At 38.8% G+C, this 23,624-nt stretch overlaps 1 protein-coding gene and 1 pseudogene across 13 annotated transcripts in view; both read left to right on the top strand.

Annotated features, from left to right (window-relative positions):
* The window catches only part of Phf21a (PHD finger protein 21A), a 155,475-nt gene that overhangs the window by 25,483 nt on the left and 106,368 nt on the right, over positions 1-23,624 (top strand). For all 13 annotated transcript variants that reach the window (XR_003843504.1, XR_003843508.1, XR_003843501.1 and 10 more), the window contains 2 exons: positions 2,687-2,719; positions 4,971-5,036. Coding sequence is in view for 1 of the 13 variants with exons in the window: in XM_021192490.2 (XP_021048149.1) it covers positions 2,687-2,719; positions 4,971-5,036 (99 nt within the window). In the remaining 12 variants the exon portion in view is untranslated. The remainder of the gene's footprint in view (positions 1-2,686; positions 2,720-4,970; positions 5,037-23,624) is intronic.
* Positions 5,367-7,778, top strand: LOC110319551 (annotated as a pseudogene).

The following is a 23,624-nucleotide window of genomic DNA, read 5'->3' on the forward strand; positions in this document are numbered from 1 at the left end:
GAGAGAGAGAGAGAGAGAGAGAGAGAGAGAGAGAGAGAGAGAGAGAGAGAGAATGTTTTAGAGTATTAGCTCCATATGGAATGAGACTAGTATAAAGCAAACAGAAGTTAACAAACTTTCTGTAAAGGGCCAGATGGTAAAATATATTAGACTGCAGGTCGTTTATAGTCTGTGTGGCTGCTCTGCTGTGTTACTGAGCAGGCAGAGCAGCCACAGACAGTGTATAGACAAATAGGCATGACTCAGTTCCATAAGACTGTTTAGGAAACAGGTGGTGGCCTGGATTTGAGGACATGGCTGTTCTCTTATCTTTGACAGAATATAGATTATGAAAAATGGCAGCAGTCCTTCAGTGGAAAGTAACTTTAATAACTCAATTCCCATTTAAAGTCACTTGGAAAATGGATTGTCTAGTGAGCTCCTCATCTTGTCTTGTTTGTATGAAAAGTAGTTTAAGTGCTTATACATAGAAAAACAGTTATTTATTTCCTGCATAGGTGGATCTTACCAGTCAGTTTTTAAATTCTAGAGTCATGAACTGCATTATCACTCAGAGGTTAAGAACACTTACTGCTTTTGCAAAGACCCAGGTTTGATTCCCACATGGTTTGAGCATCCACATGGTGGTTCATAACCATTGGTAAAAACAGTTCTAAGGGATCTGACAGTCACCTCTGACATCTGAGAGTGACAGTCATGCACGTGGTACAAACATGAAGTATAACATCAAGCACATACATATAGGCAAAAAGCTTCTATACACTCATTCAATAAATAGCAATAGAAAGAAATCCAGTGACACGGAAGAAAACTTCTTTCAACCCCCAGAAAACAACTTTGCAGTTCTTTGGTAACCAAATCAAAAAGGACAGCCAGACTGTTGTTTATTTTTTGAGTATTACTACACTTATTCATTTTACATGTATGAGAGTGTGTATGTCGCAGCACCTCTGTAGCCATCAGAGGACAGCTCTGTAGTTGGCTCTCTGCTCCCTAAAGTTTCTTTCTAGGGATAGAACTAAGGTTGTGAGTTGAGTTTTGAAATAGTCTTTACCCACTTGGCTATCTTGCCAGCCCAAATCAGCTTTTAAAATAAATGTGGCTAGATTTGTAAGGATGTAGATGATGCTTTACTGTGTAGAACTAGATGATGTTACTGAAGGGCTAGTCTTCTTAATCACGGAGCATCATCTCAGCGTGCACACTTTATGCATTTGTCAACCTCAGCATCCAGAGTGTATTTTAGTACCTGGAAGAAAGACTTTTGTCCAGTTAGAATAAATGTCATATTGTTTACTAAGCATTTCTTGGGCTATTACAACCTGTTCTTTTGTCTTAAAATTAGTCCAGTGTGTATATCTCAGCAGATCTGAGGCAGCAAAGTTAGATTGGGGTTCATTACTTTTAAAGAGAGTCACAATAACAGCAGGTTCTGTTAGCTGACTGCTTGACAACTAGAATTAAAGGACTGGCAAGATGGCTAAGTGGATAGAGGCCCTGCTACCAGGCCAGGACCCACCTGATGGAAAGAGAGCCAGCATCTGAAAGTGGTCTTCTGACTTCCACATATGCACCATAGCACATATGTACATAGACATACAAATAAATGAAAAATGTAATAAAACAACTAAACTAAAAATGAGGATGCATTACAACAGCGTTTTGGGGCTGTTAACAAGTCATATTGTTTGTAGTCCATTGTTTGTATATTAATCCATATTATCACACCTCAAATTTTAAGACTTGGCTTCTACTTAATAAAGTAGATGAGTTTGTTGTGTATTTTAGATTTTATTTTATAACAACATTTTAAAAGTGCCTTGTCACCCAAAGAATGTGACAGCTGTTTCTATTATTATCTGAAAAATTCACTGGAGAAAAGCTAGCCCTAAGTACCCTCAGCCTTCCCATATTCTTTTATCTTTCAAATTCCTCTTGTTACTCTTGGGATTGTTGTTGTTGTTATTGCTGTTGTTGTTGTTATAGTTGGGTTAGGTCAGATGACATTTATTTATTCATTTATTTATTTGATGTGTATGAGTGTTTTGTCTGCCTGTGTGTCTGCAGTGTGTGTGTGTCTCTGATGCCTGCAGAGTACATAAGATGAGCTGATCGAATGAAGTTACTAACCAAGAGGCTACTACTGTAAGATCCAAACCAATAGGCCTGCCAAACCTGAATTTTGCTGTATACAAACAGCCCTGTTTTATATGGGTACAGTTTCTTTCCAGACCTTGTCTGGTGTTTTGAGACAGGGTCTCACTATGTACGTAGCTCTGCCTGTCCTAGAACTCATTCTGTAGATCCCGCTGGTCTCAAATACACAAAGATCTGCCTGCCTCCTGTGTGCTGGGATTAAAGGCATTCACCACTATGTTCGGCCTACATCCTGCTTATTTAAATTGCAGAAGTCACTTTCCTCCTCCACATTGACAAAACAGATACGTTTTCATTTCAGATATAAAGAGATAATTGATTCTTTCTTCTTTTACAAAGAGTGCTTCATTAGCCTTTTATAGACATCACGAAAATTTTTAGTCTATTTTTTTGGTGATATTGAGAGAGAGAGAGAGAGAGAGAGAGAGAGAGAGAGAGAGAGAGAGAGAGAGAGAGAGGAGTATAAACCTAAGTAGCCATAGGGGTTATTATGTGAGACTGACAGTTCCTTTTCTCTCTTTATTACCAGAAACTGGTTGCCCAAATGAAGCAGGATCCACAGGTAAAAAAAGTCCTGTTGTTATTAACTTAATTTTTAAATGTAAAAACAATTGAAAGTGACAGTAAACTATTATTGACAATTAACAATAAAATGTAGGTGTTAGTTAAATTAAAAACACTTTCATCCCAAGCAGCATGTATGTTGATATTCATGTTTTATAGGTGTAAAGAAAGTCCAGTTGTAGAGTAAAATCGCTGCTGGCTCAGCCTTGTTATTATTGTTTCGCTTTTTTATTAATTTCTGTGAGTATCTGTAAAAACCAGCCAAACAAACAGATGAAAAAAAATGAGGTTTAATAAACTTCATATAACTTGAGTATCTTTCTTAGAAAATGAGGTTTAATAGACTTCATATAACTTGAATATCTTTCTTAGAAAATGAGGTTTAATAGACTTCATATAACTTGAGTATCTTTCTTAGAAAGCTACTTTGAGACTCTATGCTGGCTTTAAACTCTCCTCCCTGCTTAACTTTCCAAATGCTGAGATTATAAGCTTTTGCCTCCATATCTGGTATAGATTAATTCTCATCATCAGAATTAGAGTTTGCCAAGCTTTTAAAGTCTCAAACTTACTGAAGTGCCCCCAAATCATTTTTAATTGTGTGCAGTTTATATGTAGGATACCTGAGTACTGGATTTACAACGTTCACAGTAAAAACTTTAGAATAATGTTTTAAGAATGTTTGAAATTTATATTCTATTTTATTTTTTGTTTTGGGACAAGGTTTCATGTTCTAGAATAGCTCCAAGTGCCATAAGTAGCCAGGAGTGGTATTGGTCCTCTACCCTCCTTCCTCTAACCCTCAAAGCTAAGGTTATGTAAATGTGCCATCACACCTGACTTTGAAAGGTTTAATCTGTAAATGAACTCTTAAAGAGGGTTTCAGACATACCTTACACAATAATCTATAAACTGTTAAATTTACTTTTATAGGAGCTTTGCCTTAGACATCTTATTCTTTTATAGAGAAATATTCCCCAAAGTTACCTTGCCCTCCAGTGATTCACATTTATTTTTCAGTAGTGTCTTCCTGGCACCCATTAAACAGTGGGATACATGCATCTCTGTAAAGTAAAATAAATTCCTGAAGAACAGTACTGAGGCAGGTTGATTTTTTTTTTTCAAGTGGGAAATAATAATTCATCTTGAGAAATTAAGTCTCAGTGGTCTGATTGTTGTATTTTAATACATTTCATTGACTCTGAGATCTGGTAATTTTGGCTCACATTTATTCCTATTTGACAGTTTGCCTTCCATGAGAAACATCCCTGTTTTAATTTTTATTTTCTTTTTAGTGTATTCACAATTTAAATTGAATTTAGGGGACCAAGTGGCAGCAGATTGCTAGGTTCTTTATATTTAATGGGGTGATCTATATTGTCAGGAACTGAAGTGTTCTCAGGGCTAGCAGTTCTGTTAGTTCATGATTGTAGAACAGCAAATTCCTAACCTGGAAAGTCTGAGAACACTTTGAGTGACCTCAGAGAAGCCTAATATCAGACACACCGGAAAAACCCCAAATGAGGTCAGCTGAGTACTGGAGAGAATACTTGCCCCAGGCCTGACAGACCAGGCAGAGGAATGAAGGGACTGTGGACAAAACAAGGAAATAAGTCTCTCACTGGGGTGACATTCAGGCTTTCTGCTATGTTAAACATTTGAAAACTTTCATACCCGGATCCCCACCCCCAGAAAAGGCAAACGTGCTCAAGTATATTCCATCTAAAATAGTACTCTTCGATTCTTAGAATTTCAGCACGTTGATTTGAATGACGTGCTATTAAGGCAGTTACAGTGCTGACAGCTTCCCAAATCTAGGCTAAAATAACAAATGTACTTTTCTAAATAAGAGAGAGGACAAGTAGAGAAAGGCCTCTTATCCTTGTTGATAATGCAGCTAAGCAGCGGGGTATGCATACTTTAACCTCCATTTTCCTGTTTTTGTCTGATTAGTAGAGCTTTAGATTTTCTGTCAACTGATACTCTCTATAAAGAATAACAATATTTTAGGGGAAAGGTACTATTAACGTGTAAGCTGAGAAAGTATAAAACTTGCTGTAGTTCAGAACAGTTGAGGAAACTGCTCCTGTTTTATCTTAGGGGCTGATGTTATGCTTATAATTTAATGCATGGAAAATTTGATAGCTAAAGGTTGCTTCGTTACTTGTATGCAGTATGCACAGTCTTCCCGATACTATTATGTTAACAAATGAATATCTTTCTCACAGATATTTTTTCTTTCCAATCAGAATGCTGACTTAAAGAAACAGCTTCATGAACTCCAAGCCAAAATCACAGCTTTGAGTGAGAAACAGGTAGGGAAGGCGGGGACATATCTTTAACATTGTGTTCTAAAGATATGTGTGTTTGAGGCTTCTAAGACGGCTGCTGGGTTTTTTGTTTTTTGTTTTGTTTTGTTTTGTTTTGTTTTTTTTTCATGTGTGAAAATAAGTGTGGGCAGCCAGACTCAGTTTAATTTTGCTTGATCTGTTCATCTATTTTTATTTTTGGTTGAAATCAGTCTCTAGAGTATCCCACGAGTATATGCTACTGGCAGATACCTAAAAGCAATGTGGCAGGCTGCTGATTAAACTGTAGTTTACCCAAAGGGGAAGGGACAGAGAAAGTTAGTGGGCGTGTGTGATATGGAGTCCTATAGCGGCAGTGTCTTCTTACCTGTTGTGAAGGTTTGAGCTGACATTTCACTTATGGGTAGTTCCCTATGTCCTTCTCCTGTTGTTAGTGTTGTCAGACTTTTATGCTAGTCTTCATCAGATGCTGACCTACTCTTTGAAAACTCTTTGATGGACATTCCTAGACTTTCTCTGTGTAGGACAAGAAAGGAACATCTTGTATTTTGTATAAGGAAAGTGCTACTGGTACTTTTTGTAGAGTGGCTTCTATTTACCAACTGAGGCAGCTCCTGCCACCAGGTGGAGTGTGACAGTTGACTGCTGTGAGTTGATGTTTGTGGCAATCTGAGGAGCATCCCCTCCCTGTCTTCTTCTCTCACTCCTCCTGCTCTGGTATAAAGAGCGTTTCTGTCTTGGAGTAAGGAGCAGATACCTGTGAATTAGTTGACAATTCTGTGCTACTGAAACCTTACAGAAGATTGATAAAAATGGTTTTTCAGTAACTTTGAGTTTTATGTTGTTGTCTAAACAATAGCAACAAACATTTCTTTCCTGCAGATTTCCGATTGTGTTTTTCATTTCACTGAAGGGAAAAATAAATTTTGAGAACCGTAGATGAGATAATCTTCTAAGCTGAGTGAAACATTGTTTTTTGATTCCTCTCTCTTTAATGCTTTCCAATCTTGTCTCTACAAACAGGAGGTATTTTAGAGTAGGAGGAGCCAGAGTAAATCTGGGAGGCGACAGGATGCAGAGGCAGAGAAGAATTTGTAAGGGAAGTTGTAAAGAGGACTTGTTAATGTGTGACTGGGTTCTCTAGACGGAAACATGTTGGTGACAGGGCCTGGCTTTAGAGCACTCCAAGTTCTGAGCCTCCTTACAGTTGCAGGGTTTCTCTGACAAGATGCCAATAAGTGAATCACTTTTGCTGAGTTTGATGTAGCTGGCATAGACATTGAAAATGATTAAATGATTAGTACGATGTTAAAAGAACTCAGGGATGCATTTCAGAGACTGGGCAATCACAGAAAAATTTACTTTATTTAAAAAATCTGTTTGTGATAACTAACTTTGTGATAGGTTTGTGTCTTAGTTACTGTTCTATTGCTGTGAGGAGACACCATGACCAAGGAAAGCATTTAATTGGGGGTTTGCTTACACTATCAGAGGCTTAGTCTATTATCACATCAGGGAACAGGGTGCTGGAGTAGTAACAAAGAACTACATCTGATTTACAGAGAAGGAGGGAGGGAGAGAGACAGACAGACAGACAGACAGACACAGACACATATACACGCACACAAAGATAAAGAAAGGGAGGAAGAAAAGAAAAGAGGGAGGGGAGAGAGGAAGAGAGACAAAGCCTGGCATGGGCTTTTGAAATTTCAAAGCCTGTTCCCACCCCATGGCACACTTCCTCCAGTAAGACCACACTTCCTTATCCTTCTAATCCTTTCAAAGAGTTCCATTACCTGTTGACTAAGCATTTAAATAAACGAGCCTGTGGGGGGCAGTCTTATTCAAACACCATAGTTTGGCTTATTCTGTTACTTGTTAGTACTCAACTGCCCTCACTTAGAGAATTGCAACTGCCTATTCATCAGCTGACAAAACCCTGGCTCTGAACTTACTAGGTAGCTCTCTATGTAGCTTCAGGAAGACATTAAGTGAAATGCAGTCTTGCTCTGTTTGTGTTTGTTTAACTATAAAAGTGCTGCCTTGATAGAATAGGGCAGGGCAGGGTTTAAAAAGGGAACAACACCGGCTCTCACTGACAGCATTCCAACCAGAAACCTTGCTGGTGTTCATCAGAATATGATCTAAAAGTTTTATTTTATAATGAATTTCTAATGCCACCTGTTTGTTTTTCCTTGTCAGAAGACTACTTAGACTTTAGCAAAACTTTTCCTTTCACTTCAGTAACTAAAATCTGAATTACCTTATTTACATGACTAGTAGTTTAACTTAATAATACATTGTTGTTGTGAGAAGAAAATTAAGAACAAAAACCTCTGAAGAGCCCTTTCCTTTTCCTCTTCCAGGGACAGTGCTTAGAGGCACTCAGAGTGCTCTAGTGTTTGACATAGTGTCCTAGACTTTCCTACAATACAGCCTCTAACAAAACTAGGATGTCTTGAACCCTTGGCAATAGGATTGTTTACCTTTATACCAAGAAGGTTGGGAAAGCTCTGAAATCTGCTTACAGTATGTGCTCAGACAGACTTTGAGGGGTTCATGCTGTGAGACCCCAAGTTTTTATTTTATATATTTTCTAAGACTAAGAAGCACGCCAGTAGAGACTGTGGTGTTTCCATGTGTGCCAAGTGTGTCTGTGACAGGATCAAGCGGGCTTTTCTTATTGAGGAGCAGAAAATTGTTGTGAAAGTTTTGAAGGCACAAGCACAGAGTCAGAAAGCAAGATAAATCTGCAGCTTTTATAAGTAATAATATTTAAAAAAAACCTCTGAAGAGCAATGTTATAGACTTAACCCTTTGTCATATTTGCTTCCATTTTTTCTGTATGTATCTATTTGTAAACAAATAAAATATAAACATTTTCTTACTTTGCTTTATTAAAGAAATACAACATTACACATAGTCACCAATTCTTACAGTAGACATATTTGTTCTTATTCATTAATACAACTTTAGTTTTTGATAGTTAGCACTTTGGGAAGAGATGATCTTTGTCCTTTATGGTAAAAACTCAGTGAATTTCCTTGAATTCGTGTTTAGAAGTTTTTATGGCTTTCAAACTGTAACTTGAGATTTATGAACAGAAATTCTAGGGTGGGTTTAGAAGGCAGCTTCACCTGCAGGGATTCAGTTTGTGTCTGATAGTTTTAACTCAAAACATTCCTAGACTCACTTAGCTAAATGAACTGTATGCTACATAGTCAATTAAATCATGGTTTAGTGACATAAAATAGCTTCTCCTAAGAGGCATTTAGGACTTTATCTGGATTACAGATACCTTTGTGTTTTCTCTGTGTATATGCCTCTGTGCGCATGCAAATGTGTGTGAAAACAGAATCAGTAGAAAATGTTGGGAGGTGGTATTTTACATTTCTCCCCTTANTTCCCTATGTTTATTTTCTGAAATCTTCATAGTATACATGCCTCATTTTTAAAATAGCAAATAAATAATTAATATTATTTCAAANCAGTTGATCCCAATCTCTGATCTGTACATGGAATGGTTAGCATTTGAAAACCTTGTGATGTTTTCATCATGACAGANGANCCCTCTAATCAGAGATTTCAACTGTCTTGAACCGTAGTGGGGCAGTGTGTGGAAGTAGCTCTTCATTTCCTCAACAGGATTCATTCTCATTCTGCAATCCCTTCATTTATATCTGACANAAATNTGTGGTCCGTGGCAGAANACAGAGATCCAGATTCTGGAGCCGAAATGCTCAGTTGCTTCAGTGTTCGGTTTTAATTCTAATTTCTCATAGAAACAGCACTCTTCCTTCTCTCTTTTCTTCTTTTCCTTCTTTTTTCTCCCTTGGCAGTTCTGAGCTTTGTAAATGATAAGCAAGTGACTATTATAACTGCACTCCTAGCCCAACAAGCAGTCTTAACATCCCAAAGTGTTCCTTGTCCCTAGGAGGATTTAGGCCCTTGTTGGTATTCATTCAAGTTGGTATTCCCTGCCTCTGGTTGCCAGCCTGTCTCCCTGGTTTCATCTCACTGCTAAGAGTTGTTACATCCATCCACTGAGCAGNGAACCCTACCCNTTTCTCTTTCATGACCTTATTGAAGCCTTTTATTTTCTTTATAATTAATGTTATTTACAGTCAGGTTTGTCTGAATGGCTGANACCCCCACATAAAGGTGGCTTAAGCAGCCATACTTGGACTTCTCTGTCATCCAAGATCTCAGCAGTCGACTAGGCTGGAAAGAGTATTTGTANGGTGTCAGTGACCCAGGCACCTCCTGTTCTGTTGCTCTGCCATTCTCAGCGTGAAGCTTCTTCACATCAGAGTCCAAAATAGCAGCTCCATCTGGTGAGAAGGGGGAAATCAACATAGAGGGAGCCCTTTATTTTTAAGGATGTTTACTGGAAGCTTTATGTACCGCTTCCAGTTAATCTCCTTGATTTGAACATAGTCACATGGCCTCACTAGTTGTAGGGAAGACTGGGAAGTGTAGTTTATTTCTGGTGGCCGTGGCCAGATAAATTTAGGCACTGTATACTGAAGCAAAATACAGTTTTACCCACTGTAGCATACCACAGTTTGTGATTACATATCTGCTTATAATTACTATTTTTAAAATGTCTTACTAAATGGTTTCAAGAGCACAGGGTGCTGACAGTGGGACTGGGGGTGTTTCTGACTCTTGCCTTCTCTAGGAACCCTTTTTCTCCTATTGGGTCGTCTCACCCAACCTTGATCTGAGGGAATATGCCTGGTCTTATTGCTGTGCCGTGTTTTATTGATGTCCCTGGGAGGCCTCCTCTGTTCTTGGGGCAAATGGGGCAGTGTGGGGCTGGGGGAGAGAGGGGAATTGGAGGGCCAGGGAAGAGGGAAGCTGCGGTTGGCATGTATTATATGAGACTAAATTAAAACAAATTAAGACAGGGAATTTGTTTCAATTCCTTCTTATTCCTAGTATAATACTTCTTGTAATATCTACCATTTTGGAGAGAGGTAACCCATCCCGCAGAGGTTGTGTATGCAGAGGTTGAGACACCTTGAAGGAGTGGCTTTTACTAGTCTGTGAGTCCGAGGGTCAAATTCAGATTGTCAGACTTGTGTGACTTTAATTCTTTTAAAACCTATTTTTAATGATGGTTCCTAAATGATTTAACCTCTCTTGTATCCCACCACCTACCAGAGGTAGTGGGAAAGAAATAGGGAGTGGGGAGGGATGTGGACCTTTTCAGAAAGGTTCTTTGGAGCAACTCCTGTCTGTGTTGTCTGGAAATTGGCAGTTCAGTTCACAGGTTAGTGGCAGCAGCTTGATCTACTTGCGAACACTTCACAGATGCACTATTAATCCAGTTCGGTAAAGTTGGCATAGTAAATACGAATCAGCAGCAGTGGCACTACCTAGCAGAGACAGCCAGACTTCAGCCTCTGCTTGAGTCAGCAGGAGAGACCAGAAGGAACACCAGAAGTTCTCAGTTGCGCCTCTCTCAGCAAAGAGAAGATCAACAAAGACAAGAGACCAACAAGTATTGCACAGCTAGCTCTATAAGCAAGCCAAACTCAGCCTTCATCGCTGTCCTTTTTATATTCTCTCCAAACATCTCGTGTCCTCCATGGGTTTTTGCCTCAGCACCGGGCATCTGTCACAGCTGACATCACTTGGCAAATCAGCAGAGTCTGTGGAAGTGGCAAGAAGCTGCAGCACATCACCAGTTTTTTGGTGCATTTCTCTCTATGGAGTCCTGACAAATGGAGCTCAACTGTGCAGTGTAAGATGAACCAATACGTGTGTGTTGTTAGCAAAGAATTATTCCTTTCACGTGCTTGCTTTAACAGAACATCCTTCCTCCTGTGACTGCTTCAGTGAAACGTTCCTTCATGAGTCTGCTTTAGTCTTTCACCTGTGTCTGCTTCAGGAAAACATTCCTTCATGAGTTTGCTCCAGCAAAACACCATCCAACACAACTGACTCTCCACAGAGCCTCAAGTTACCACTTCAGACTTGGCTGCAGGTGCCCTCTGAGGTAGCTCATTGGCTCTTTTATGTTTGGAGAGAGTAGTGTGTACCACAGAAAAAAATATTTTGCGTGTTTTGAATAGATTTTAATCTGACTGATCTTTTCTGTATACAGTTTTGTTTTGTTTTGTTTTCTATTTTAAAGAGCACTGTATCTTGATCTTTTGATTCAATCTATTATGAGTGTTTTCTTGTTTTTTGAGTGTTCCTTTGTTTGATTGTTTTGGAAACAGAGTCTTACTACATTGCTCTGTAGGCAGTTGACTGTGTAGACTGGATAGGCCTTGAGGTCATATTTACCTGCCTTTGTGTCCTGAGGGCTGCAATCTAAGGTGTGTGTCTTTAAGTGTTCCTTTAAACATGTTTTTTCCACACCCTCAAGTATTTATTCACAATTTAAGACTGTTTCCCCAGTGATGGTAGTTTTTTCTTTTTCTTTTCTGAGTATTTTTATGATTAACCCTTTTCTTTTGTAAATCTATTGTTACTCTGATTGCCTTAGATATGGACCTGAAGTATTGACCAGCTCTTCTCATAGCAGTTCTACATTACAAATCAGTTTTACTGAGTAGCTTATAATAATATACTAATTTTCATACTAGATCTACAGGTCATTTAGAGTTTTCTTGATCCAGGATGGCTTTGGCCAGATAGATCTGCTTTCACTTTTGGTTGGCTGGGCTTGCCTCCATGATGGTAGGTCTGCTTATGATTACCTTATTCTGAAGCTTAGCATGAAGAGACTAAAGTTTCCTTCGTGGTTATCACCAGAGCACAAGGCCAAACTACTAAGTTCATACTGAGACTCTATTGGCATTAGACTGTTACCATCCTGTGAATCAAATCAAGCCATGTGACCAGGCCTTGCAAAGTTATATGATAAAAGGTATGGATGAAAATTTTAAAGCAACTGAAAATGATCTACAACTATATTTGGTCAAAGGCTATAAGAAAGCATCTATCAAATTAAGATTAAGTAACAAGCTAGTCATGTGCTTCATGTCTATAATATCAAGTTCCAGGCAGGCCTAGACTACATAGTGAGTTCTAGACTAGCCTGGGCTGAGAACAGGTGGGATGAGAGATAAAGCAGCTCATGTCTTCTTTCCTATGCAGAGTCTACTCGCACACAGAAAAGGACTGGTCTAGTTAGGAGAGTGACCAACAGTAGGAGGAGAGGAAGGATGTGAGCAAGTTGGGCAGGTTGGATGTGACTAAGGTGTATCCTTAGTGTATATCTTGTGTGAGAATGATAGACTTGAAATTCATCCAGTGCTAACCTCAAGTATTAATAAACAAGACATAGTAATTTAAAAACAAAACAAAACAAAACAAAAATTCTTTTTCTATGTATTTCCCAATAACCTACAGAAGGCGTTCTGGGGGAACATAGTGCTGTATGTACCATGAAGATTGTTGGCATGCGTCCATGCTCACCTGAGTTTGGATGTTTCATGGAATGTGCCGTTTGCCATCCAGGGAATCCCTGAGATTTGCCCTTTACTCTTAGTTTTCCTTTCCTTTCACCCTTTTTTTTTTCCCTTACTCTTTTTGAAAAGATAAAATCCTTTGTTGTCTCTGGTTCTGTTTGTTTCTCTGACTCTGTTAAAGTTACTCTGTCACTTTATACAGACTGTTTTAACATGGTAGAGTAGGTACTTTTCTGGGTTTAACAAGTAGTTGACATGTATGGAACCATTTTCAATTGATCATTTTAGTAAAATAGATTCTGAAGTATTTGGAAAGATCTTTGTTTGCTGTAACTGTTTCCTTTGCATTGAACAAGTCAGTTGTGATGCACCCCTTTAATCCCAGGACTTGGCAGGTGAATCTCTTGAGTTCAAAGCCCTCATGGTAAGCGTACTGAGTTCCAGGCCAGCCAGGCTACTATAGTGAGACCCTGTCTCCAAAAAAAAAAAAAAAAAAAAAAAAAAATCAATCCTAGCAGACTCACAAAGCATTACAAACTGCTCTTATCACAAGGCAAGAAGCAGAGAGAGAATAAGACTGGGTCTTAGTGACGTCCAACACCTTCTGAAGACTGTTATCTTCTTCCGATAGGGCTATCACCCTGAGGACCAGGCCTTTGCATGAGCCTTTTGGGTACACATTAGTTTTCATGCCATGGATGATAGTAAGTGACTTGACAATGGTAAGTAGATAGGAATAGGCCTAGGAGTTTATTTCTAGTGGGGTAGTGGTTAAGGTTTTATATTTAAACCATTTAGTTAATCTACTTCCTTACGTTTGGGAGGTTTGTACAGCAGTGCCTTTAGCAGTTAATGAACATGTGTCTGTTGAGTGCATCCAATTTTGGGGAACGTGAATTCTGTTTAGATAAGAATTGCAGCCTTTAGTTGTACCACTCACTTTATCTGTGTGACTCCTTCATCCTTGTGTGAAGCATTGACTTCTGAGGAGCTTGAGCATCCACATTTAACTCAGGCATGAGTGCGTCTTTGCAGTACACACACTGGGTAATTGCCGTTGCAGTGTAGCCTTCACTGATGTCAATGTCCTCTTCATTCACTTCTAGGTAGTGAATTACTTTTTAGGATTTTATATGTTAAATGTTTTTGGAAATAGGACATTAAGCAGAATAGTTATTGTTTCTTAAGTTCTCATTGATTTGTGGTTACTGTGCTCTAATATTGGTTGCCTGACACTTGACTATCTCTGGTTTGAACTAGTACCCTTAGAATGTTCTCTCTTTCATAATTTGGCTAGTATGATTGGCTAATCTTTTTAGCACAATTTATAACTGTTATTTCCTTAGAGATCCTATTATTATGGCTAGAGACTTATCTTCTTATTTACCCAAAGCTTACGCATTCCCTTAATATCAGTCTAGTTCATGTTGCCTATGTAATATTTATGTGAAACTACTTGACCATTTGTTACTGTCACTTGTGTACTTTGGACATCAGTTCCTGTTCCTTTGCATCTAATGCAGAAAATACAATATTTAAGATTTCTTCTGGAGAAATCTTGTTTATTTGTGCAGAGATGGAGGAAGGACTTAAATACTAGCAAAGGATGTGAAGGTTTTAAGAGCAAGGTTTCATGTGTGTGACGTGGTTTAGTTCCCAGTGTTGTGTTAACCAGCCCATGCTTTTCCCTTTGAGTCTTATAGTATAGTTGCCAGTATTTTGTACTTGTCTGGTTAAATATTTGATGATATCTTTAAGAGAGAAGCTTGGTGGAGTAACGATGCTATCATTGCACCAGAGTACAGCAGAGGAAATGAAGGCAGTCAGTGACTGGATGCTGCCCTCTAACAACAATGTTGTGGAGGAAAACTCTTTGCCCTCTCAAGAGCTTGTTCCAGTCATTTAGCTTCAGTGCTGGCAATGGAACTGAAAGTTTAACCTGAAGTTCTTATCCCTCACATGAGGCGTGTTATATGTTGACACAGGCAGCTATACTCTACAGTATGTTCTTTGCCTCTTTGCTGGGCTTCTCCTTAGCGTGGAGCAGTTGCTTCAAGCTAGTGAAGCCTAAGCTAGTGACTATTCTGGTGGAACTGTTTCAAGAACCTGGGTCTGTCTAGATCTTTCATGGACTCTCTATATTTCAAAATGTTTAGGGGTTCTGGCTCTTAGGACATTATTCTAAATTGTGGTTGAATAGTAGTATATATCACAGGCTTTACAGGGGCCAGTGTAACTCTGACTCCACCTTACAACTATATTAGGAACTTAATTTGTATGTTTGATTCTCTCCACTTATTATGTTTTCACTAGGAGCTGTCCTTTTTTCTTATGCAACACCCTCCTCCCCTACAGCTTACACACACATGTGGGTCCTCAAACTCTCTGGTAGCCAAGTGTGACCTTGAACTTCTGACTCCACGACTCACCTTTCCAAGCACTGCAAATGCAGGCATGCGCCACCAGGCTAATCTACTTTCTGAAACTTTCCAAGAATCTGATGCACCTGTTTATTCCACGTGCATTTACTGAGCGATTACTATGGAGAAAGGTATGGCACCCAAGGAAGGGCAAAGAATGAAAATCTTAGTATCGCTCCCATAAGACTGGTCCCTGTAAGGCATGGAAACTCATTAGTACAGACACTTGAGCAGTTCTTTCTCTTTGCTCATCTTATATCCCTTTCTTCCACTCACTCCCTGTGAGCCCCCAGTGTCAGTCTTTTCTCTTAAACCTCATATTTTCTGCAACTGGATTTTTCCCTTCTTTGCCTGGCACATTCCTGTTTGCTTTTTGAGGACCCTTTTAATGATAATCCTCTAGAGAGCTTTCCTTGGCTTCTCTCCACCCTCCTCTAGGCATAGCACACATGCCTCCTGGTTTGGTTCATACTACTTGGTACTTTCTTATAATCATTGAATCATTGTGATCATCAGTAACATCTGTACTCATGAACTCTAGCATGGTGTGCAAGAAGAAGGTATGTTTGAATATGTTAATTCATTAAGCATTTAAGAGAATAATGAGGTATCCAAGCATATCCATATCATGGAGGTTGACCATTAAAAGAGTCCCTTTCAGATTGCCCCATTCCTTCCTTTCTGTGTAGAAATTAAAAAAAAAAATGTTTCAAGATTTATTTGATTTTATGTGTTTTGAATGTTTTGCCTGTGTATCTTTGCAACATATACATGTTTGGTGCCTTCAAAGGTCAGAAGAGGGTTATATCCCCTGGGAGTGGTGTTACAGGGAGTTTTGAGCCACCTTGTGGTTGCTGGGAGTTGAACCCTGGTACTCTAGAAGAGCAGCCAATGCTCTTAACCACCAAGCCATCTTTACAGACCCTGGAGAGAGTCTTAATATCATTTCTTGTGTTAATGTTTTAAGGATGTTCAGAATAGGTTCACATCAGTTTCATAAAAGAAAACTTTTATGAAGCCAAGTTGTATAAAGTAATAAATGAGTCTGAGGTTAACTGTTCTAGGATCTTCCTCCAGTTTTGCTACATAACTTCCCACTGAAATCCTTCATTCTCCACCCCATGCATGCCTGCCAGGGTCTGCAACCATTCAGACTTGTTCATCTAGAATTATCTGATTTCTTGGTTATACTGTGTCATTTCTTCCACCTAGGATATTTTTCTACTTTCCTTCCTTAGTGCATGCAAACCTAGGGTCTCTGCCTTTGTATCAGCACTTATAGGATAGTGTGGCCTAGGAATAGCCAAGAGATACAAAACGGGCTGCTGTAGAATGTGATATGTGCGTGTTAGCTACGAGGGCATGTTATGGGAGTACGGTTTAACTAAATGGAAAGATAAGTTAAAAGTGAAAAAACAAAAACTTTAGAATGTGAACAGTATAATTCCCTTTTTAAGAAATATAAACTATTAAACAAATCATTTATTTTTAGGCATATAGTCATTTATACTTGAAAAGTATAGAAACCAATTCAAGATCATCTAGAATTATTTGACAGCTGTTTCAGTGCATTCCTCCAGAAGTGAGATTCAAGAGGATGAGCATAGAAACTTGCTGCTTTTAACCCTGCAGGCTCCTTAGTTTTCTTGTTTGTTTGTTTGTTTACTTTTAAGGAGTGTATGCTAGGTTGTTCATTTTGTTTTTTGAGACGGGTCTCAATATATAGCCCTGGCTGACCTGGAACTTGACATGCAGACCAGGTTGGGCTCCAACTCATGGAGATCTAACTGCCTCTGCCTTCTGCATGCTGGGATTAAAGGAGTGCTACCTTACAACCATTCACAATACTAATACAGAAAAATCACACATTTAAGTGTGTGTACGTATTTATATGTGTTGTCAGATGGTTCCGATTCATTTTTATACATTGAAACACCTGGGTGACTAGTGCCCATGTCAATGAACAGAACGTTAATATCACTACGGCATCATTGTTCTTCCTTCTGCATTTCACCAGTTCCCTCTGCAGAGACTCTAACAGGAGAGATTAATTTGGGGAACTAGAGCTACACTTTTCTGTCTGATGTATTCTTTTTAACATTGTTTATGAGATTACATCTGTTTCTTTTGACGTTTAAAATTGTTGAAATAATTATAGATTCACAGGTAGTTTCTTTTTGAAAATTTACATCATTAAAAAAATACTTTGTTGTTTCCAGGATTTTTCTACTTTAAGATCCGTTGATGTAGTGAATTGCTTTCTTTTTTGGTAATAGTCTCTTGGTCTATGGCTTTTGCCTAACTCATATCATACATCTTTAACCACTTGCTTGTCAGTCTCCTTCCTCTATATTGTGAACTTCTGCGAACTATATCCTTTTTACCCCCCAAAAAACAAAACAAAAACAAGCAACACCCCCCCCCAATAAAAACACTTAGTGCATGTGGTTTTCATACAGTGGTGCTGAACAGTTTAAAGAAATGAGTCCTGTCTGCCATTCCCAGATTGGACTAATGCCTACAGAGTTCTCTGACCTGGTTTTCTTATCTGTCACCTTCAGGTAAAAGGAAGTCCCTCTGAAAGTGACTGATGTGAGTGGGCTCACCGCTCCCTGTCATGAGAATGTGTGTGTTAGCTCATCAGCTCCACAATACCTCCAGGACCAATGAATGTTCTCATCATCTTTCCCTGCTACTCACAGCCTGTTGACAGATACTACTTCTTGTCACTGGATGGCTGTTGAAGCTCCATCTTTGCCTTTTTATGTACCAACATCCCAGCAAGAAAAGTCCTATTTCTTAAATGTCTTTTCCTAAGAGCAAGGAAAACTTTAATTAGAAGTCTGTCATTAGACTTTATATCTTGTTGGCACACCTCTATCTCTCGTGCCAACAATTAGCTCTTGGTAGGAAGAGTCTGAGATTGATTAATACCCTAAAGCTAGCGATCCACCTCTCAAGTGTTTGGAGACTGGATAGCAAACAGGATTGTTTTTTGTTCAGAAGGAATTGGATCAGAAGGGGTAGGGAATAATAAAAGCCGAAAAGGCAATTAACGTAATCTATCTTTCTACTTATGTAAATTAGATGCAGTATATAGATGAAGATGCTTGCACTCACAGACTATAATTTTTCAGTAGCCATTTGTGCTCATCACTGGTTTTGTGGATTATTTTAGAAGTCTACTTTTGTAACCCCAGTTAGCAATATCCATTTTGCTGTTGCTAAAACAATACATTATTAGAAAGTAACTTATTTCAAATGTAAATTACAGATATTTCAAAGTAGTCTGTAAACCATCACCATCATCATTCCACGCTGTTGAAGCAAAGCAACCTGGTGTCCTTTGCTTACTAATGCCACCAAATTTCAGGAATGCCAGGCTTAGCAAAACCCACAGAGTATGTTCATATTTCCATTTTTTAAAAACATGTTGAGCACTAAATGACAGACCAAGCCATACATCTTCCTTTCTTTTCCTGGCATGTTAAGAATGAAATAAGCAGGCAGGAAGCAGTTTCCTCTGTAACTAGTGCCCTCATGATCCTTGGTTGGTGGAAGTGCTGCTTTGCAAAACTTCTGTCTCCAACGGCATTTCCAAAGGCAGTTTGCTTCTGCTTCAGGTCATAGACACTGGTGAATCACAGAGTTAGGCTGCCTTCTTCATAGCAGCGCTGTCTGCAGGTGACATGATGATCAGTTTCCCAGCATGCCTTTGCTCTGAAAAATGAAGCTACAGAAATTTTCAGTTGATTTGTTTGTGTCACCTTTCTTCCTGTCCCATCTTTATTAGCTTTTAATAGACCCTTTCTAGCCCTTTCTGCTGTAACAAATTATGTTATTTTGACCAAAGATGTTAAAGGTGGAGGTCTATTGCTGTCTCAGCATTATCCAGGGCTCATGTCTTCTGGTGCTGGGCAAGTGAAAAAAGCTCCTTCCCTTACTCACACAGGAGCTCTCTTTCAGAGTTTTGTTGCCTGAGAATTTAGTGAAGCTGGCTAGTATGTTCAACTGATAGAATTAGAAATATTCTTTTCTGAACATGTGATCTTATTTTAGCAAAGAAGTTTGTCATGAATTGAAACGGCTTCACACAGGGTTTTGAGCTAATCCACAATTATTACCTTTAATTAAGAATAAAACAGTAGTAGTTTTATTTATTTATTTTATTATACCAGTTAGCAATTTATCTTTTCCATGGAAAATTTATTTGACTTTAAAAAAAGAATGTAGTACTGGGTTAGAAAGATAGCTTTGTGGTTAAAGGCACTGACTGGCTTCTTTTCCAGAGGACCCCAGTTCACTTTCTAGTACCCATGTGGCAGCTTACAACCATCCATAACACCAGATATAGGGATCTAGTACCCTCTTCTGGCTTCCAGGGATACCAAACACACATGCTACACAGACATAACACAGACATAGGCAAAATGGTTGGCACATAAAATAAAAATAAATCATAATTTAAAAAAAAAAATCTGTAGTGAGTTGTGTATTGGTAGCTCCCTGGGTGTAATCCCAGCACTTAGGATGTTGAAGTAAGAGGATGGAGCATTTATGAACTGCCTGACTATAAATAGTAACCCCCATCTCAAAAGCTGTCAAGGTTGAGTGGAGGCTCCCAAATCAAGTCCTGACAAAAGTCATGGTAGCGAGAGGTAACAGTTGAAAGCTGTTTATATGCATCTGTCTACAACTCCGAGAGAACACACCCTTTTCTCACTCTGATTTGCTTGTTGTGTGATGTGAGCGGGAAGAAGTGGTATCTATTGTTTGTCAGGAATGCTTCTCCCATAGCTCTGTACCATGACCTGATAAGATTAGATAGGACTTCTCAAATGGCTTGGCACCTTTCTTTTCCTAAGTTTTACTTGACTAGTTGTCTTTTGATATAACCCCCTTTTGTTATTTTAGAGTATCCTTCCAAAGAGAGATTGATTAGCTCTCCAAAGACTGGTAACTCTCTAGAGTATCCAGAGATCTGCTCCTGGTCAATTCTGGCTTACTGTATGATTTTCTAGATGAAATTATTGGAACTCAGCTATTCTCTTTCTTTATGTATTGTCTAAGGCTGCTTTCCTGTATTACATCAGTAGACTAATCTCAACAAAGACCTAGAAAACTTTATGCTAGTTACTGTCTGGTTGGTTATAGAAAGTTTGCTTGACACCTTACTTTAGGATCTAGAGAAACAATTAGAAAAATACTAAACTCTGAAATGTTAGCATGTGTTCACAGTCTAGGGCAGAGGACTATCATGGACTATATTAGACTCTGTTTCAATAAAACCAAAAGCAAAGCAAACAAACAATGAAGGAGAAGAGTGAGTGCTGTATTGAAATAGGCATATACTGAAGACCTAGAAGCACCCTCATTACCCAGGCCAGTCCCTCAGTCTTTTCAGATTATTTTTAATACTTCATAATTCTTTTGGCTACTTTTATAGCTGTATTAAGACATAATTATTCATTAATAAGCTGCACCCCTTAAGTATCAGTGCTGATGGTATGACATCATTATAGAAGTCAAGTTGAAGAGCCTATCTACTGCCTCTGGATGTTTTCTTATATGCCTGTTTCTTGGAGATCCTGTTCTTTTTCCCCTAGCTTGGTCCCCAGACAAGCACTGTCTACTACTTATGCTGTACATTTCCTTACAAATTGTAGGATTTTAACAGATGGATTTGTAAAGTGTATACTTTGTATTGATTCTGGTTTTATTTTATTTTTAGCTATTACACATAAGCTTCTGTGGTCATTCATAAGTATCTATATGAAGCTGGGCTTTCATTTCTTGGGTCAGTATCTCAGGATGTTCAGGGTTGTATGATAGGTATTGTTTCTTTTTAGAAAAAAATATTTATTTTTATCTTATGTGTATGAGTGTTTTCCCAGAATTTTGTCTTTGTACCATTGTCATGTGACAATTTTTTTCCCCGAGATGTCTACTCAACCCAGATCCTGTCATCTACCACAGACCAAAGGACAAAACCATGGAAGTCCAATTTGAATGCGTTTCAATGGGTTATTTACAGGAATATGGATGAGGAATTACTTACAGGAGCAGAAATGACTCAAAGATGATGCATCACCAAAGTCCACACCAGTCTGGGTGACAGCTCACAAGGCTGGGAACCTGGAGCACAAGGCACAACATACAGAAAGCTCAACAGGTTGGAGAGTGTCCATTCCTAGTGACTCTTCCAGGCAGCCTGTCTGGCTTCTTCCAGGTAGTTGGTTTCCTCTCAGAATCTTCCTTGCAGCTCTGCTTCATGTTGTTTGAGAAGAACTCTCAGCTTTTATTGCTTTACTCTGGCTGGGAAGGCCTAGTGAATCTGATTAGTTTCAGGGATTTCCTAAAGTTCTTTTGAGTTATTTGCTTTCCTGCTTAAGGAGGTCCCCTGTAGTATGGAATGTTTCAGTATGGAAGAAAACTGTTACACAATAATAATCATGCTGGTGCCTAGTACCCTAGGAACCAGAGGAAGACTTAGAGCCAGGACCCAGTGTAGGGATCTGTGGAACTGGGCAGAGTTACAGATGGTTGTCATCTGCCACCTGGGTGCTGGGAACTAAAGCTGGGTCCTCTGGAGGAACAGCCAGTGCTCCTAACCACTGAGGCATGTCTTTAGGCCATTTTTAACTTTTTAATAGATGCCCAAATGCTTTCCAAGGTGGCTTGCCATTTTGTATTCCCTCCAGGAAGCATCGGAGAAAGCTAGTCACTAGGAATCTTTAATACTTCATTCTTAAATCGTAACCACCAGGCATTGCCATTAGCCCAAAAATAAGGCACATGAAGATTTGGGAGGGATATTGCAAGGGAACCATAAGCCTAGATTCTTGTATCAGAAGAGAAAGTGCATGGGATGTTGGGACAGTGGAACAATAAAGAAAAAAAGAAGTTTGTTCACAGAAAGCTTGGGAAAGGAAATTAAAGCCATCACCCTGTAAAGAGATGGAAGAGACTTTAATCAACAAAATAGAGGAATGTTGATGTGGATCAACTCACAGGGCCCCATGCTTAAACTAATAGACATTTTAAAACCAGAGAAACCAGGATGAAAATGGAGAAGAGAAAATAATTCCATGACTAACACAAGGAATTTTTCCATCACTGAAGGGCATATACTATGATACTAATATACTCTACTTTATCGCCTAGTGCTATGAATAGAAAAAAAGCATCCCCGCTATACCAAGGCAGATCATTGTAAAACAGTAAAATTAGGAACAGAATGCCTAAGCTTCCTTAGAGGAAGAGGAAACCAGTTGCAAATGGGAGATTGGTCATCAAACCACTTTGCAACCCAGGAAGCTAGGACTCATTGAGAGGATGAGGATGGTTCTGAAAACCAAGTAGAATTCCATTTCAAAACCATTCATCTCTTGGTAATGTCTGGGGGTAGAGGAAAGGTAGTTTTAAAAATGGAAGTTCACAAAATGTAACTCTCATATATCCGCTTTGAGGGTGTTTTTTGTCAAAATAAGAAATTAAACCAAGAAGATGAAGATAGGTATCCAGAAAATTCAGTACAAAAAGGATGACAGAATATGTTTGATGGAAGGTAAATCTGGATGACTGTTACACAAAAGTCATAGAAACCAAGAAAAAAAGAAGTTTGTTCACAGAAAGCTTGGGAAAGGAAATTAAAGCCATCATCCTGTAAAGAGATGGAAGATGGTGGTGGTGGTGGCACTCATCTTTAGTCCCAGTCTCAGGAGGCAGAGGCAGACGGATCTCTGTGAGTTCAAGACCAGCCTGGTCTACAGGCTGAGTTCTAAAATAGCCAGGGCTACACAGAAAAATGTTGTCTGGAATAACAAACCAAAACAAAAAACAAACCAAAACAAAAGTCTTAGTAAACAACATCAGGTTGGCCAGGAGGATGGAGGAACTTAGGAAAGATGTAGCAAGGAAGATGAAAGAAAAGGAGGATGCTAAACAGGCAGGAGGAAGAGAAGGCTAAACAGGAAGGTCATAAGAATTCTTTGAGCCATTAATTAACCTTTTGTAGCTTCTTTAGGGCGCATGGGAAAGAATGAAGACGGGAATAGAGAAAACCAAGTAAATGATAAAATGAGGCAGGTTTTAGCTCCAGGAGTAACAAAATGTGCCAGAATATATGTGTATTTGTAGGGCATTCATTACCCTACCAAGCACGGTTACATAAATAATTCTAGTATTGTAAATATTCACTACTAATTTAGCTAGAAGTTACAGTTCACCTGATGGGCTTAGGGTAGGGGGAAAAGTAGTGGAACTAAAGTTCAGCTAATAGTGTTAAGAATTCAGTGCAGTGATTCAAATAAAGTCACATATACACTGTGTGTGTGTGTATAATATACATGAATGTAATATCTCTGAATATGTATGAAGTAAATATTTGAAAGAAGTTCCCAGAAGAGTTGAAAGTTATTTTGTGAAAGAATAACGATATATATGAAGAGAGTTGGTTCCCAAGGCATTTGTAATTTTTTTTTATATTAAAAACTTTTATGTTACATATATGGGTCCTTTGCCTGCATGTACAAATGTGTACCACATGCATATCCAATGACCTCAAAGGCCAGAAAAGGCACTAGATCCCCTGGATCTATAGTTATATGCATTTGTGAGCTGCCACAGGAATGAATCCCAGGTCTCTGTAAGAACAACCAGCACTTTTAACCACTAAGTCTAACCTAAGATGTCTTAGTCAGGGTTTCTATTCCTGCACAAACGTCATGACCAAGAAGCAAGTTGGG

The sequence above is a fragment of the Mus pahari genome, chromosome 3, assembly GCF_900095145.1.
Source record: "Mus pahari chromosome 3, PAHARI_EIJ_v1.1, whole genome shotgun sequence".
NCBI classification, from domain to species: Eukaryota; Metazoa; Chordata; class Mammalia; order Rodentia; family Muridae; genus Mus; species Mus pahari.